The 17,527-nt window shown below is 37.7% G+C and overlaps 3 protein-coding genes across 5 annotated transcripts; 1 reads left to right on the top strand and 2 right to left on the bottom strand.

The window, feature by feature from the left end:
* Nucleotides 1-521: 521 nt before the first annotated feature.
* Nucleotides 522-7,423, bottom strand: LOC111303722 (ATP-dependent zinc metalloprotease FTSH 7, chloroplastic-like). 3 transcript variants are annotated; one of them, XR_002691778.2, is made up of 14 exons: nucleotides 6,484-7,423; nucleotides 5,629-5,694; nucleotides 5,418-5,543; nucleotides 5,246-5,311; nucleotides 4,670-4,855; nucleotides 4,494-4,580; nucleotides 4,293-4,406; nucleotides 4,054-4,178; nucleotides 3,767-3,875; nucleotides 3,129-3,254; nucleotides 2,066-2,389; nucleotides 1,847-1,970; nucleotides 977-1,229; nucleotides 522-905 (listed from the first exon to the last, which is right to left on the bottom strand). XR_002691778.2 is itself a non-coding variant. In XM_022900130.2 (13 exons), exons 1-13 carry the CDS (start codon nucleotides 7,363-7,365, stop codon nucleotides 1,102-1,104), a joined length of 2,463 nt encoding a protein of 820 aa, XP_022755865.2. In that variant the 5' UTR covers nucleotides 7,366-7,423; the 3' UTR covers nucleotides 522-1,101. The 3 variants fall into 3 exon arrangements, 2 of the variants coding, with proteins under 2 accessions (XP_022755865.2, XP_022755867.2); XM_022900130.2 differs by having other exon boundaries at nucleotides 522-1,229; XM_022900132.2 differs by lacking the exons at nucleotides 5,246-5,311; nucleotides 5,418-5,543; nucleotides 5,629-5,694 and having other exon boundaries at nucleotides 522-1,229.
* Nucleotides 7,424-8,586: 1,163 nt separating this feature from the next.
* Nucleotides 8,587-12,337, top strand: LOC111303724 (uncharacterized). The gene is made up of 9 exons (XM_022900133.2): nucleotides 8,587-8,787; nucleotides 8,873-9,077; nucleotides 9,351-9,441; nucleotides 9,776-9,921; nucleotides 10,013-10,256; nucleotides 10,366-10,470; nucleotides 10,548-10,730; nucleotides 11,159-11,360; nucleotides 11,702-12,337. Exons 2-9 carry the CDS (start codon nucleotides 8,938-8,940, stop codon nucleotides 12,193-12,195), a joined length of 1,605 nt encoding a protein of 534 aa, XP_022755868.2. The 5' UTR covers nucleotides 8,587-8,787; nucleotides 8,873-8,937; the 3' UTR covers nucleotides 12,196-12,337.
* Nucleotides 12,338-14,924: 2,587 nt separating this feature from the next.
* Nucleotides 14,925-17,518, bottom strand: LOC111303721 (transcription factor DIVARICATA-like). The gene is made up of 2 exons (XM_022900128.2): nucleotides 16,196-17,518; nucleotides 14,925-16,105 (listed from the first exon to the last, which is right to left on the bottom strand). Exons 1-2 carry the CDS (start codon nucleotides 16,618-16,620, stop codon nucleotides 15,607-15,609), a joined length of 924 nt encoding a protein of 307 aa, XP_022755863.1. The 5' UTR covers nucleotides 16,621-17,518; the 3' UTR covers nucleotides 14,925-15,606.
* Nucleotides 17,519-17,527: the final 9 nt, after the last annotated feature.

The following is a 17,527-nucleotide window of genomic DNA, read 5'->3' as shown; positions in this document are numbered from 1 at the left end:
CAGCTATCCTATGCAAGCGGAAGCACGAGATGTAACTGCTCAACTATCTTAGCGGCTGAGATCTCGTGCTGCTCGCTTTCCGTTGACATTTAAACTTTTGGTGCGTGCTCATCATAATTAGCCAAATTTGAGGTTGATTTATGAAATATTATAGTATTTAATTTCGAAATGGACTGAATTAAGGATAGGGAATTTTGAGGAAGGCAATAGGGTCACCAGATGATTGAATTGTGCTCCAAATCAGACAACTGCTGACACAGGTCAGGCAAACTTATGGTTTGTTTCCGGAGAAGGTAATAGGGTCACCATATGATTGAATTGTGCTCCAAATCATACAACTGCTGACACAGGTCAAGCAAACTTACTGTTTGTTTCCGTATAAAGACGACCGCAAGCTTTGACTGATTTGCTCCTTTTGCTGAACTTTTTTTTCCTGTTTTTCTTTCTCAAACCCAAGAAAATAAATACTAGAGGCAATAACAGAAATGTTTCGGTGACTTTCTTAGACAAACTATGCAGAATTCAGTTATGAATAAAGACTTGGATATAGTAAATTATATTTCCAGTCTCGTGTCAATGCTCCAAAAGGACGCCTCCAAGTTCCACGTTGGGAAACTATAACAGCATGTATCGTCCGTAGCAAAATATGTACAACGTTATTCTTAAGACAACCTTTTTCGAGCCCAGCATGCTTGTGCAATAATCTTATATTTCACAGATTAATTATGTGTACAACTCAATTACCGTTACACTTGCCATCAGCTACAACTTTTTTCCAGAATAGCAGTCAATGTACGACACAACAGACGATGGAGACGAGCCCGTACTTAATCAACATTACGTCAAGAACGGAAGGTTCGTAAGGAAATAGATCTTCAGCTTTACCACTTGTTTCCTTACGTTCCCTATGGCAACTGTAGTGAGAATAAAACAATGAAAATACTTGGCGGAGTTAAAAAAAAAGGCCAAAATTCACCTTGCTGAAATATACAAAAATGTGCAAGGTAGCCGATGCCAGTGACGAGCAGATGCTCATTGACAAGATCAAGTTGTCAAGGCCCGAAGAAAGCTTTTTTCGACTTCATGTAATGCTCAATGTTGTTATCCAGAGCCTGCTTGCACCGGCAGAAGAGACTCTTGCTTGCCTCCAATGAAGATTGTCAATTCCTTTGGTGCAACAACCAATTTCAACCATTCTTGTAGCTCTTCACCTTCTACTTTCTCATTTTCTGAATAAAAGCAAGCGTTAGACCATAACATGAATAAAATCTAATAATTTATTCTCTTTTCCCCTTTTAAAGATACAGAACATCAACTTTTTAGATAGATTCAAACTGTTTAAGAGTGTGGAAGTTATCTACACTAGGACATGAAACCCATGGGTACTATGATAATTTAACAAAAACAATGCAGAATAGCATTAAAGATCTGACAAGTACAATCGAATGGTTTGTCAGGGAACATTGCCAAAATAGCAATACATAGTCATCATACACACAGGTTTGGTTTTAAACTAACTACACAACCGCCACAAGATTGTGACACAAAATTGAAAGAAAAAACATAACAGTTAGAGTTTTCTGCATATTATTCCCTAAACAGGAAGACAGTAAAAAGGCCTCAGGAAACCACTAATACAACTTAATGGTAGGAAGCATTTACCTAGTACCAATTTGGGCAATCAACTACCTTTTCCATCCCTTATAAGTTTCCATTAGATAGTATGTTCAGAAAATATGTCAATGCCAATGACAAAACAAGATCGTATACCACATAGAAATGAAAAAAAGAAAAGGATGTAGAGGAATTTTAACATATCAAGCAGGTAATAACAACAGCGGATTACCTTCCAGGTGGGCACCAAGCCCTTCCAAAACAGTTGGATTAGCACGTACAACAGAAAGGGCTACTTCTAGGGCAGACTGTAATAACACTTTCACCTCTCTTTGAACAAGATCAACTAGATGTCCCTGTATGTTCCACTCTGGATCAGTCTTCCTTACAGATAGTGTAGGAACTGAAAACAAAAAGGATAAACTAAATTTATTAAAGAGTAAAAACAGACCTGATCTCGTCCCCAAGGAACTCCACCCCCAGATTCATCCATGCCTCCACCAGAAAGCGTAGCTAAAGACAGAGGGCCTATAGTCTGATTAAGACCATATTCAGCTACTGCCTTGTATGCCATGTCTGTTGCCCGCCTAATATCATCAAGTGCACCGGTAGAAACACGACCTGAATAGACAACTTCCTCAGCAGCACGTCCACCAAGAAGAGTAACCAAACGGCCACGTAACTCGTCAATGAAGAGTAAATATCTATCCTCACTGGTAGGAGGAATGTATGTAAAGCCTAGTGCTCCTCCTGATCTTGGCAATATGCTCAGTTTCTACAAACACAGACGAGAGTTGATTGGTTATCATTTTATCCATTTCATGCGAACAGAAGCAGCTGAGATGATTAAAGTCCATCATACGAAAATTGAGTCTCCAAGGAACAACCCAACATTAATAAGTTGAACCTTATAATTCAGAAATTCCAGTGTAGCCCAAGACGAAGTGGACCTCCAAATGTACCAAAAAAAGAAAGAAAAAGTGTATAACATGTGAAGAAACCTAACACTCCAGTTTTTTTTAATGTTTAGAATTATTGCTTGAAATTTTGAAAGTATTATACTACTATTTCTGAAGTTGGTATTGAGTACAAATATTACAATTTCTCAACTGTAATTCTACTCAGGTACCACATGCTAGAGACTCCATTTTTGACATCCATAAATGGAGGTAAAAGTTGAACCATCCTGATCAACAAATTGGTCAGCCTTTTTCTCTAGTTCTAGCTTGACCTTCCAGAGTATCGAACGAGAAACTAACAATTAGGAAGGGCAATAACTAATAAGCCAACCATCTCCTAAATAACGACACAATAAAAATGATTGCACTGTAACCATCTCTGGTACATGACATGAATTGTGAATGCAGTCTCCTAACCAAATCCTACACAGCCAAAGGTTCAGATTCCATTCAAATTTCATAATTTTCTTTTATCATTTTCAAATTTCATACTAAGATAAGAAGAATATAAAGAAATAAACTCAGAACATTTAGTAAAATATTGCTGTAATTTACCTCAACACATGGCTGTCCAGGAAGAAGGTTTGCAACAGCTGTACCTACCACTGCATGGCCGGCTTCATGCCTTGCAACAACAGCCTTCTCACTTCCCTTCAACTTGGCAGATTTCTTCTCTATGCCCTATTAAATATAATTCTTTTCGTCACTCAACTTGTAATTCAATGTGTACTCATAATTATTTAGCATAATAACAAATCTTGCAAGACAGATGTGTAAGAGGGAATTGGGTAAATTACAGTAGATTGGTCAAAATCTTATATCCCTAATGATAGTCTCATCAGAAAGTGCAAAATGTAATATAAACATAAAAGCATTGCACGAAAACATTTTATGCCCTCAATTATCAATTGTATCTTGTGTTTATAAGGACATTTAAAATACGTATGATATACAGTAAAACCAATAATTAAAGCCTAGAACAAGAATGAGAAGATTGCACAACATCACCAGATAGAGGGAGTAACAATTAAAAATTCAACGTTCAAGGCAAGGAAAAATGCAATATAATTTTTTTAAAAACATGCAGGAAACAGTGGAACCAATGAATATGAATAAACAACAATGACAAAATAACTGTGAGAAATACACAGACAAAATTGTGCTCAGAGAGAGAGAAAGAGATAGAGAGTTACAGCTATTGATCGCTCTACTGCCTGAATGAAATCAATTCTCTCTACAACAACTTTGTTATTTCTTCCAGCAAGCAAGGCAGCTTCATTTACCAGATTTGCGAGGTCAGCCCTGCAAAATGTAAAAGATCATATAGTTATTCCCATTGCATCACAACAAATAGGTATTCCTTTTCTTTGGCCAAAAAAAAAAAAACAACAAATAGGAGTTTAAGAAGTGCAAAGGGAGGCTAGAGGAGAAGGATGGGAAAGCAGTGGCATTTAAATATGAAAAGGTAAACAGAAAATACCCAGTAAAACCGGTAGTCATAGAGGCAATGTCAAAAAGATCAACATCCTCGCCAAGAGGAAGTTCCTTCTTAGAAACATGTACTTTCAAAATAGCTTCTCTTCCGATCCTGTCAGGAGTCTCTACCTGGAAATATATGAGACATGATATCCTTGAGATAACAGTTAAGCAAGAGGGAACTGGTATGTAGCAGATTCCTACATTCAGAGAGTTCATTGTAATAAAATGCATCATACAAACCATAACAACACGATCAAATCTCCCAGGTCGACGAAGGGCAGGATCCAAGACATCAGATCGATTTGTAGCTCCAAGAACAATCACAGCAGAATTGCTGTCAAATCCATCCATCTCCTGCAATGTAGTTCCAAAATAATAACTTTCAGAGTGGCATAGCCAAAGGTCCATACAGCAGAAAAATTATGATGTGGGGAAACTTACAGTGAGCAATTGGTTCAAAGTTTGCTCCCGTTCATCATTGCTAACAATGCGAAATTTACCATCGCGGCTTTTAGCCACGGCATCTATCTGTGCATGTGGAAAGGTGTCAGAAAATTCTACTGGAAATCAAAAAGTTGAATATTGTTCCAACAAAATAATAAAACCCATAGACAGACCTCGTCAATAAATACTATTGATGGTGCCACCTTCTTTGCTCGCGCAAAGAGATCCCTAACTCGAGATGCGCCCATGCCAACATATAACTCTACAAACTCACTGGCAGAACAACTTATGAATGGAACTTCTGCTTCGCCAGCCACAGCTTTCGCTAGAAGAGTCTTACCTGTCCCAGGAAGCCCCACCTGTAACACAAATAAAACCATAAATACCAACTATATATCCAAGTTTACATAAGAGTAATAATGCCAGGAAACCATCATATACTACTGGCATCTAAGCACTAAGTGGAAACTTTGAACATATTGAATTCCATCCAAAATTCTTTTGGACTTATCATAACAAGAACAATGACAAATAGAAAGCTTGCAGGACCAAAAGCTTTAGTTGGTGAAGATATTCTAAGAGTAAGTGACAGAATTAGCAAACCTAACCCAACAATTTTCTGACATTAATAAACTTTTGCACATAGCTCATTACTTCATAGAGAAAAGCTTCTTCAACATCAGGAAGTAAAGTTTCAACTAATTTCTTTCAATAGCCAGAAAGCTTAATTGTCTCTAGGATCAACTGACCAGGAGAACTCCACGGGGAGGACGAGCACCAAGCCGTATATACCTGTCTGGATTCCTAAGAAATTCCTGGGCAATAAACATAAGCATATAAAGACAATAGCTTGAATTTATAGGAGAATTTACTACAACATATCAATCACTAGTAGCATATATAGAGGAATATTTAACATACCACAATTTCTTCTAGCTCCTCCTTGGCCTCATCAACACCAGCAACATCAGCAAAAGTGATTGTTTCATCTTGTTCAGAACCTTTTGAACCCCTAGACTTGCGATTCCTAATCTGACCGGCTGTATGCTGCATACATGCATGATTCAAATCAAAACCTATGAATGCAACACAGACGTCAAGGTATTCACAAAACTTACAACCAAATCCACACCTGAGAAAAGCTCACAGAGAATCGATGGAGAAGTCCTGCTAGGACAGCAGTATAGAACAAAGCTATCTGCCAAAGAGAGGGGTCAAATAGATTAAACTTCACATTCCAGTTGTACATGAACACATGATTTAGGAAGAACCATGTGTGGTTGGCATTTCTATTACAAGTTTAGCAACTTTTGGAGGACTGCCTACCATCTTCCTGCTGACAACCAATCTTTAGGCACATTTGATGCCAAACTGCCTTTTTTAAACACCAACATTTCATCATAAATGTCCTCCTTCAGTAGTCACCATTAAGCAGACTAACCTGAGCAAACTGATACCTTGGCTGCACTTTGGTTTGAGGAATTAAAGACCAGACATTATATTTCTAGGTATTTGATGTCTAGCACAAAAACATACATCCAGGTGTTTGTAATATCTTATTTGGTGCTACCATGAACAATCTCTATTAATTTTCTTCTAATTTTTCTTTTATTGATTAACTGAAGTTATTATTTCCCAAATTATAAACAATTTTAGTTCCACCAACTACAAACTTTACATTCCCGACACCTCCAGAGGGAATAAAATTTCCAATAGTAGAGGCCACATCAGATCACTATTTGAGATATCTAGTCAAAGCCAAACAAGGAAAGAGAAGACACCTTCAGCCAAATATAAATTACAAACTATGGAGCAGACAGCTTACCACAATAAACTACTTTGCCAATATAAGCAAGACAATTCAAACGGTTATCATTGAGCATACTCAAAAACACTTCGAAAACAAACAAATTAAACTAGTTTCACTCACTTTCATAACAATAAAAAAATAAAAAAAAACACACACACACTCACACACAAAACTCACCAATGCCGAGTTCAAGAAGCCACCAGACCGCTTATCAGGAGAACCGAACTCCACATCATTTTCCAGCATCTTCTCATATGGAGTCTTGATATCACTAGGCCGCGTGGTTGTATACACAATTCTCTTCGTAGGTGCCACACTCCTCAACAAAGACTCTGATTCTTGAAATTTACTATTACTAACACCACCAATTTCACTCTCTTGAACAATCCCTTCATTCTTCAACTTAAACATTATATGAACCCCATCAACCTCCACTTTTTGAACTTGATTACTACTAATCTTACTCAAAAACTCACTGTACGGAACGCTGACGAAAGTCGTTGGAGTCCTGGGCTCGGACCCGGGTAACGGAAGCCCGGGTCGCAGCAACCGCATAACGAACATAAAAATACCTAACTGTAAAAGCAAAACACCAATTTTTTGAGCTTGAATTATCGGCTGCCACTGCCATTTCTTTCCTTTGGACCACCAAAGCCCGCTTTTTCCGCTCTTTGCTCCTCTCTGATTGGTTGAACTGCCCGAATTTGTCGGATTCTGTTTCTGCTTCACTCCTTGCCCCCCTTCGCTTTCATTTTTTTCGCTGGAAGTCGCCTTCGAATCGCCGCTATCTGTACAATTAGCCAAAATTTTGCTCTCTTTGAACCTTAATTTACCTCCTCCGTAAAGATTGAACCTCCCGTGGTTTCTCAAAACGATGACGTTATGTGAGGGGAAAGTGATTGAATTGGGGATGAATCGGTTCGTGTTTTGTTGCAAAACCCTAAATCGATTGGTGCAGAAGTTAAATCCATGTAGATAAGGAAGATTAGAGTAAGAATTAGTGCTCAATTTACTGTGGTTTGTTATCGTCGTCGGTGGTAGAAATTCAACGGATGACATTTGGGAAACCCTAGAAAATCAGGTAATAAAATAAAATTTCAAAAATCTAAATCCAGTCGACGCTTTTTTTTTAAGTCCCGTTTTTTATGCGCAGAATTTCGAAGAAAGACGAGCAGAGAGCTTTGGTGAAAGAGATAATTATGGGAGAATTTGAGCCGTTGGATTAGAGGAAACGATGTGGTTTTAACCGTCGATCCTCCATTTTGGGATCATAAGGAGCAAAGAGGTAAAGATTGGATGCGTCGGGCATAACATAGGGTTTTGTGCTATATAACACGTGGAATGCGTGGGTTGGAAGGTCACTAAGATTGGGCGCAAACCACATTCTTGGCGCTGATTCATAACCACACGCTTGGTTACATTAGGGCCGTAACTTTGGCTTTTTTTGTTGTTTTTTTTGGTTTTTTTGGGCTTTAATTTCCACAGTTAGATGCCCGTCTGTCCGACTCCAATGATGGAATAGATGGGTTCCGGACCAATCAAATTCCAAACAATGAATGGGGCTAAGTCTAGAAAAAATTTTAAAATTTTGAAGAAAATAATAATTTTATTATATAAAAAAAAACATAAATTTCTTTACAAAGAAAAAAAAAACCATCTCTAAATATTATATAATTAATACTGCATGAATATTCTCATCTTATCAAAAATACTGCATGCATATTTAAATTAATAATAGAATAAAATTAATCAAACTAATAATTTTTTGTAAGAAAAAATTACACAACCTTTTAAAAATTAAAATTATAAACTTCAATAAATAAATAGATGGTAGGATGTAAAAAAAAATTATATGAATATTTATGCATAATATTTATAGCAATTAAGAATTTTTATTTATATTTTATTAATATGGAAAGAAATAATAATAATTATGACCACGAGTTCTTTAAAAAATCAGCATTAAAGATGATAACAGTCAAGTAAAATAACAGAAGAAATCTGAAATTGAAAAAAAATTGCTAAGCAATTAAAGAATCCGTTTTAATTTCTTTTCTTTTGGGTTTAGTGAGAACCGGAAACAATCGGATTTGAATTGACCCGAACCGATCGCAATTGCCGATAGCTTAGGACACTGAATATTTAGAAGTTAATTTTACCGTTCAAAGTAAGTAGGTAACTGCTACTATTTCACGCTGTTGTGGTTACACGCCCAAACCCTGCCAGGTGAATCCTCCCGTTCCAAGCTTTTAACCTTCTTTGGAACCTTCCCATTAAGTCAAAGCCAAAGAAGGGTTTCTTTTTCGCATCTCGTTCTATCCAGTTGGATCAATGGATTGCATTTACAAGAACTCAAATGCGCTCATAGAGGATCGAGTCAAAGACCTTCTTTCTCGAATGACTCTACAAGAAAAAATTGGTCAAATGACCCAAATTGAGCGAAGTGTCGCCACCCCTCTGCTCTCAAAGATCTTTCCATTGGTACTCTTTCTGTTAGGCATGTCCAGCAGTTTGTTGACAATTAAGAACGCTGGAAAACACTTACTGGCCTTTTTTTTTTTGGCAGGGAGTATATTGAGTGCTGGAGGAAGTGGGCCTTTTGAGAAAGCATTATCATCTGATTGGGCTGATATGGTGGACAAGTTCCAGCAGTCAGCACTTGAGTCACGGCTCGGGATACCGCTTATATATGGGATTGATGCAGTTCATGGTAACAATAGTGTTTACGGGGCCACTATATTTCCTCACAATGTTAGCCTTGGAGCCACTAGGTTTGTTTCATCTTTGACCCCCAAAAGCGTTTATGGTAATTTCTAATTTTTTTTTTCAATGACAGTGCTGATAAATTACTTTTTCTTCCAAAGCATAAGGTCCATTAGAGAGAATAAGTAAGAGAAAAAGAAAAAGAAATGTTAGACTAGAACTTGGTACTCTTGTATTTAGCCTTCTTTATTTCCTTCTCCAACCTTTTAAGGTAAAAGATTCATGGGAAGGTTATTTATAATATGGTAACAGTATCTATAATTATTCAATATATATGATAGAGATGCAGATTTGGCTCAAAGAATTGGGGCTGCAACTGCTCTTGAAGTTAGGGCAAGCGGCATTCACTATAACTTTGCTCCCTCTGTGACGGTAAGTCATTGTAAACATAATTATTCAAATGTGCTTCTTTTCTACTGTTTTTGCACTTATTCAATAATTACCAATCTAAACAAGGAATATGACTTCAGTAAGTCAGTAACTCACTTCAAAAATTCACTTTAACAATGTACAGAACATCAAATTTTACATGTCCCTATCACACAAAAGGGCATCTCATAGTAGCCCTTGAACTATAGTTCCATATGATACAGGACATCTTATGTTCTTTTTTTTGTATCTACCTTATACTACTTTTGTCTGAACATTTAACTTGAGTTTAAAACAGCAGTTAATCTAAGCAATTTGTATTAATGGATTATCGCAGGTGTGCAGAGATCCCAGATGGGGAAGATGTTATGAGAGTTATAGTGAAGACACCAACATTGTTAGAAAAATGACTTCCATTATTACAGGTTTGCAGGGACAACCACCAGTGCGACACCCAAAGGGCTACCCTTTTGTAGCTGGGAGGTAGATACATTTGTATCGCGTTTCTTTATTAGCACCCATATACCTCATTAGAAACTTGTTGGAATCTCTCACTGATTTTGTTTGATTCCAGAAACAATGTTATTGCATGTGCCAAGCATTTTGTTGGAGATGGGGGTACTGAAAAGGGTAAAAATGAGGGGAATACCATTTTATCATATGATGATTTAGAGAGCATTCACATTGCACCATATCTGGACTGCATTTCTCAGGGTGTTTCCACAGTTATGGCATCATATTCCAGTTGGAATGGACATAAACTTCATGCTGACCAGTTCCTCTTGACGGAAATTTTAAAAGATAAGCTAGGTTTTAAGGTTGGGAACCCAAATTTATTCTTTGTATCCTAAATGGCCCTATCATAATATGGCATTCAGTTGAAAGATTTGTGTAGCATATGTAATTTCTGGGGAATGTTCTGTTCAGGGTTTTGTGATTTCTGATTGGGAAGCACTTGACCAACTCTGTGAACCTCAAGGCTCAAACTATCGTTACTGCATTTCTACTGCTGTTAACGCTGGAATTGACATGGTATGGTTTGTTTCCAAAGTCTAGGATAAATTTTTCTTTGATTTATATCTTCATTCCCTGACTGAGAAAATGTGCAGGTGATGGTGCCTCACAGATATAAACAATTCATGGAGGATTTGACATTTCTGGTTGAATCAGGGAAGGTACAGATGTCCAGGATAGATGATGCTGTTGAACGAATATTGAGAGTGAAATTTGTTTCTGGTCTTTTTGAATATCCCTTCTCCGATAGATCTCTGCTAGATATAGTTGGCTGCAAGGTAAATTTTGCAGAATTCAGCACCTGACATATTCACCTCAATTATAGAGTCCTCCTGTATCTCATCAAACTGAACTATTGGAACATAATTGATTGTTTTCTAGATTTTGAAGGAAATTTTTTTGCAACATTTGTCCAAGAATTTATTTTATATTAGTGTATTTCAATTAGTACTGTAGAGTGTACACGGCAGATTTTCCAAGATTTGGTGTATCTTGTCAGGAGTATATTTGCTACTTTATATATTAGATAAATGTTTCAAAGAAGATTCCATTTCTATATTTCGTCTGTCCTATTGTATGTATTTTCGGGTAAATACTCTCTAGTTACTTTTTAGTACCTCGTCCATAGTTTTGTACAAGTCCTTGTTGATTTTATACAGGAGAAAGCACAACTAGACATTGAGTACCAACTCTGATTTTCCTGCAGCTACACAGGGAATTAGCACAAGAAGCAGTTCGCAAGTCCTTGGTTCTATTAAAAAATGGAAAGAACCCAGAAAATCCTTTTCTTCCATTAGACAGATGTGCTAAAAGAATTCTTGTTGCTGGAACACATGCTGACAATCTTGGGTACCAGTGTGGAGGTTGGACAGGTACCTGGCATGGAGGCAGCGGCAAAATTACAATCGGTAAGCAGATATATGGCCCATATATTCATCCCAAACCTCCCCTCCCAATTTCCTTTTGTTTTTCTTGTCCATTTTCTTTCTGTTTTTTCTCTTCTCTGTGCATTCTGATAGTCAAATTAATCGATCATCTGTTCATAAAGCCATACCATTTATCAACAAAATGCACGCACAGACTTCTGATGCACAGTTTTTGTACTTGAATATATTTGATAAAAGATTGCATGAATTTATCATACTTGATTTGCATCTTCCAATTGATGATAACTTTGCCCCATTAAGAAATATGCTTTGTATTCCTTAGTTCATGTAGGCATTTGATTGATGGGTTTATTATTTTCTAGGTACAACCATCTTGGATGCCGTTAGAGAATCTGTAGGAGACGAAACAGAGGTGATCTATGATCAATATCCCTCACCAAACACCTTAGCAGGGCAGAACTTCTCTTTTGCCATTGTAGTTGTAGGTGAACCACCTTATGCTGAAAACTTGGGTGACAACGAAGAGCTTGTAATCCCCTTCAATGGAAGTGATATAATCAGTTCAGTCGCTGACAGAATCCCCACATTGGCAATCCTTATATCTGGAAGACCCTTGGTTTTAGAGCCATCGGTTTTGGAAAAAGTGGATACTTTAGTTGCTGCTTGGTTGCCTGGAAGTGAAGGGCGGGGAATAACAGATGTCATATTTGGAGATTTTGAATTTGAGGGTCGATTACCAATGACATGGTTTAGAAGCGTTGAACAGCTGCCAATGAATGCTGGACATTATTCATATGACCCCTTGTTTCCCCTTGGGTTTGGATTGACATGCAATAAGGAGAAACCCCTAGAGTAAATAATTTCAGGCAAGTGGTGTGAGTTTTATGAACAATTAAGGAAGAAACAACAGCTGGTTTATTTAGTAAGCTTCCTATTTGTTGTTGTTCCTCATCTGTATAATGCTGGGTGTGCTCAATCACATTGTCATTCCATCTGAATCCTTCTTTTCTGTTTCAAAAGCCATAATTATGCCAGTGGTGCTTAATTAGAGCACAGCCCTCTCATGTTTATAAAATATAAATTGCATAACCATACCTACATCTGAGGCTTCTATTCTCTAGGCCATTCCATATATAGCCAAATAAAATAGAGTTAACGAGGAATGGTTGGCCAAACTTGCAATATATATAACTCAGTTGAAATTTGACTATGATATGTGATCTCTCTTCCTTGAACGCTTGAGCACACTAAATGCAACATACATGCTGGGCACTCCTTGAAAGCCAAAACTTTAAACTTTACATGTGTTACTACTCAAATCCCAATTCATCCTGAAATAAGATAATCTCACTCAAATGTGAACCTTAACACTTATGCTTCTATATTTGATCTGATATTACTATACAAAGAATATACATTGTTTTTCGTGTAGACAATTGGTTCCACGGATTTATCTCTTTTTTAGGCACAACAATCTTGGATGCATTCAGAGAAGCCATGGTAAACGGAGGTGATTTATGAAAAGTATCCTTCACCAGACAGCATTGCTGGGCAGAACTTTTCTTTTGCCATTGTAGTTGTTGGTGAAGAACCATATGCAGAGTCTGCGGGAGACAATTCAGAGCTAACAATCCTCTGCAATGGAAGTGAGTTAATAAGGTCAGTTGCTGACAGAATCCCTACAATGGCGGTCCTGATATCTGGAAGACCCTTGGTTATAAAGCCATGGCTTTTGGAAAAAGTGGATGCTCTGATTGCTGCTTGGTTGCCCGGAACTGAGGGGAAGGGGAATAACTGATGTAGTTTTTGGAAACTATGAATCTGAAGTCGACTACCAATGACATGGTTTAGGACAATCAAACAGCTGCCAATAAACATCGGAGACAATTCATGTGATCCTTTGTTTCGTCTTGGTTTTGGATTGACACGCAGCAAGGAGAAACCTATAAGCTAAATAATTTCATGGCCCAAGCCAGCAGTGCTTTTTGTTTTTGAACAATCAAGGTAAAAAACATCTGGTCCATGAGCAAACTTCATCCTTGATTTTGCCATTTTGGACTTGTCCTGAAAGGCTGCCTATGAATGAACTCAATCACATTGTTGTTGCACAGCAATCTCTCACGGTTTCCAAATCACAATTATGTCAATGGTTGTCTCTCCTTTTTCTTGATGGTGATTTATGGTGTTTTCAGTAGCATAAATCAAGTTGACATCTTTGCATGCATGGATGCATTTCTGAGGATGGAATTGATCCAAAAAAAAACCGGGGGGGGGGGGGGGGGGTTGGGTCTTGTCTAATAAGAAGAAATATCAGGACACATAATTGATGCCTCCTCAGATTCTTAACAAAATCCCAAACTCCGTACGACAATGGTATGTCCTTTCTGTTTTATCATTTTCTATTGTCCTAAGATGCCTCAAAATACGTTGTTGTATTCTAATTTGTTTCACTTGAAACAGTGTACAATCTTATAAGGTTTGATAGCATTAATTAACGACACTGGGGTACAAGTATTTATACCACATCATCAGTCCACGTGTGTTTCATTTTCCATGTCATCATGCCACGTTGATGCCAGTTGTTCCAGATAACGACTACCTTCAAAGAAAAGGCTACTTGGAATGACCATATTGGTCTGTATTCTATGCTTGATATGTGGGACTGAATATACAACATACCAGAGACTTTGGTTGGTTAGTAGGCTTTTCTTGATGGTTGCCTTCTGCATAGTAAACCACCAACAGATGCTAGTATTAACAAAATACTAAAAAACAACTTAAGAAAGTTTTAAGGGAATGGGAATAGCACACAGAATTGAACTTTGTTTTTTCCATTTGTCATCATGTTGAAATACAAACAATAATAATGAAAGCAAAGAGCTACAATAACTTGCTGTAGTGCCCTACATACTCTTGGTCACATGATTAAACTGCAATCAGATATGGCGAAAGAGTCACCGTAAGTCATCATGGCTATCGAGGAAACCAAGTTGAATGATGGTTGACGTTTATAATTAAGTTACATCAAATTATATAAAAAGCAAGGAAATCAGCAGGGTAATCTGACTGAATCTTGCTTTGGAACACTATATTCTATTAGTGTAACCAATAATCTATAGTTCAAGGTGGAATTTTCTTCTTTTGGAAGAGGATCTCTTGACAAAGATCTCGCAATGAAGAAAGATTACCAAGAATGAAAGAGAAGGCATTGAAGAATATGACGCTCAAGTTAGTGGAATAAGGAGTCAGCCTGGACAAGGTTTGAAGGTCAAGAACTGTCAAGTAGGCCATTTGGGGTGTACGAAAATGGGTTAGTCCAATAGTCTAAAGAGGTTGATAGTGAACTGAGCTTTGAATTATACTATGGAATTCCAAATCGAGTGCCCTGTGACTCAGCCAATTTGTCAATTTGAACTGATCATCCAATCGGCTGTGTTTAACTTTCGTTCGTTAAATAATGAAGTATCCAAACCAGTTCAGAAATGTGCAGCAATTTTAAAGATTTCAACCTATAGATCATAACTTTTGCCCATGACTTCAGCGTAGCAGAAAATTTTGGAGTTTAGTTTTGTTGGCAACTTGGAATGATTGGTTTGAATCAAATGACTAAGATTTACAACATGGAACAGCCAAAAGTTTACAATCAGATTGATGAACTTCTGCAAACATGAATGCAAACATTTCTGAAATATTTACAAAGAGTCATGCCTAAAATAGTCTAAGTTTTAAACTTCTGATCATAGATGCTTATTCGTTTACTTCTTTTCTCCACGTAAGCTTGTAATTCCAACCCTACTTGGTGATGCATGTATCAAGTGCGCCAATCTTATCCTTGGGAGACTAATTCAGGTGCCAAATAATAGTAGGCAAGTAATGCAGTCTTGCTTCATACGATACTCCTAGACTCTAGGACAACTTTATTCCTAACACAAACACGCATGTCCATCTTTCGATGCAATCTGGATAAGCTCACCACTGTTACCATACAGCATAGCAATTTGATCCAAGGGACAATCAGATTCCAACACAGAATCTCAAATACAAGGGAAACCCATGTTTAAGAATCTTCCTGAGTTTCACACTTCACACTATGAAATTCCTAACAAAACTCACCTTATCCCTTGGTGTTTGAATGCTATGGATTAAACTCAAGTTGTTGATAATATATTCACATAAAACCATGAAAAACGTACAAAGACAGCTATACTTATAAACTGAAAGAAGGAATGGCTTATCCAGCCAGGAGAAACTCAGAATAGGTGTTGTCTCATCCGTGCGGATATTGCTGTGCGGATTGCATCTGAAAAACCAAATTTTGAGGTCCAAAATAAGACTCATGAGCAGCACTTCTGTGCAGATTCTGCATCTGCATTTTTAATCCATAGGCGGGAATCCCATAAGGAGAGGACATTGACATATTTCCTTGAGTCGAATTAAAAGCCACTGTTGCCCCACTGCAAGGCTGATTCCATTGCAAATGTGTTCTGGGCATGGCAGCGGAAGTGAGCTGCTGAGGGAGCCCTGAAGACTGCTCCGATGAAGGAATTCCCTTGTTGTCTGGTGAAGGAGTTCTGGTGTCGTTGAGATTGACAGTTGTTATGTCATGAATGCTAGCTCTTCTCTTATCCTTTCCCCCTGAAAGCTGCCTGATGAAATACTTCTGAGCATGACTAGCCACTTGAGTCGGTGTTCTAGAGACAACAAAATTGCGTGAGATGTTCCTCCAATCCCCTTTGCCATATTTTTTTAGGCCCATTAGAAACAATCTGTGAAAAATCAAGGAACATAACATTCTTGTCACTAAAATGCAAGTTTATCACTCAAATATCTCAACTAAAACCACTATAAAAGCTTACTTATGCTCCTCTTCTGTCCAAGGAACCCCCTTCTTCCTTTCCTGCTCGGCAGGCCTGCCCGATGAAGATCTCTTTCCACCAAGTCCATATGACTGTTTTAATCCATCATAGCCACGGCTGTTCACCCAATCCAATGTGAATGGAGAGGTGCTATATCCAGGAATTGGAACCAGCCCTGCTTCTATACTGCTAACATCAGCTTCTAATTCTCTATACTGCTTGATTACATCTCCTACCGTCTTCCCTGGGATCATTGCAGCCACTTTCTGCCATCGATCAGGACTATCCTTATCATGGAGCGCCAAGGCGTTCTCGAACATCTTGTTCTCTGCTGATGTCCATTTCGTGCTTTTACTGTCTTCAAGAAACCAATTTGTGCTAGAGTGATAAGATGTGGGCGACAGGATTTCCATTTCCCACTTCATAACATCAAATTTAAGCACAAAATACTACCAAAACATGAAAGTTTTATCCAAACAAGTTCCTAATTCAATGATCGTTTCAGGTGATTGATCACTTGGAGAATGGAATTTCAGTTACACCATTGGAATTGTAAAAAAACAGAGCAAGAAACTACAGGGAAAATGCATAGAGGTAGAGGGTATCAAAGGAAAAATATCAGCGTTAAATCATGGAGCATTTGCAAGGAATCAGAATAATTTTTTCCAGGCAATGCCCGAGGAATCTAGAAAAAAACCCACTTTCAAAAGAAAATAAAATTCCAAAGAAAATCTACAAAATTCATGTAACTTTTAAGTAAAAACACTCAAACTATCCCAACAAAGAACCCTAACACCACAATTAAGATCTAAAAGAGCAAATATCCTGAAAGAGTCGAAAGAAACTGGGATAGGAACTCCCTATAGTTACGACAGAAAACAGTTAAAAACTGATAACCAACACTTAACTTCAACTTCCCTGGTAACTCAACAAGGCAAAAAGTGAGAAGCTGACAGCAGAAGGCAAGAAACTGAGGTGAACCCAAGAAACAAAAAAGGTTGGATATGGGAACCCAATTGGGGAAAAACAAAGACACACTGAATTTAATAGAGAAGCAGTGTGAAAAGCTGAGAAAATATATGTTCTTCCTTCCTTCTCCTCGACGAATGAGCAACAAAGAAAAGAAAGAAGAGGAGAAAAAATATATACTAGCTCAAAAGCAAACTACCAAGCTCCAAGGAATGAATCTAAAAATTTGTTAAAATCTTTGGGATGAGAGCGAATAACCAAAGTTGAATAGAGAGGGAGAAGGTGGTGGGCTGTGATTGGAGGGTCTGGGGTTATTGGATACTGCAACTCATGGAAGTTCTTAATAAAATAGAGCCCACACAC

Source organism: Durio zibethinus, chromosome 13 (assembly GCF_047325235.1).
Source record: "Durio zibethinus cultivar Kanyao isolate XHJ-2024 chromosome 13, ASM4732523v1, whole genome shotgun sequence".
NCBI lineage: Eukaryota > Viridiplantae > Streptophyta > Magnoliopsida > Malvales > Malvaceae > Durio > Durio zibethinus.
The sequence above is the reverse complement of the archived record's forward strand: the minus strand, read 5'-3'. Positions and strand labels throughout refer to the sequence as shown.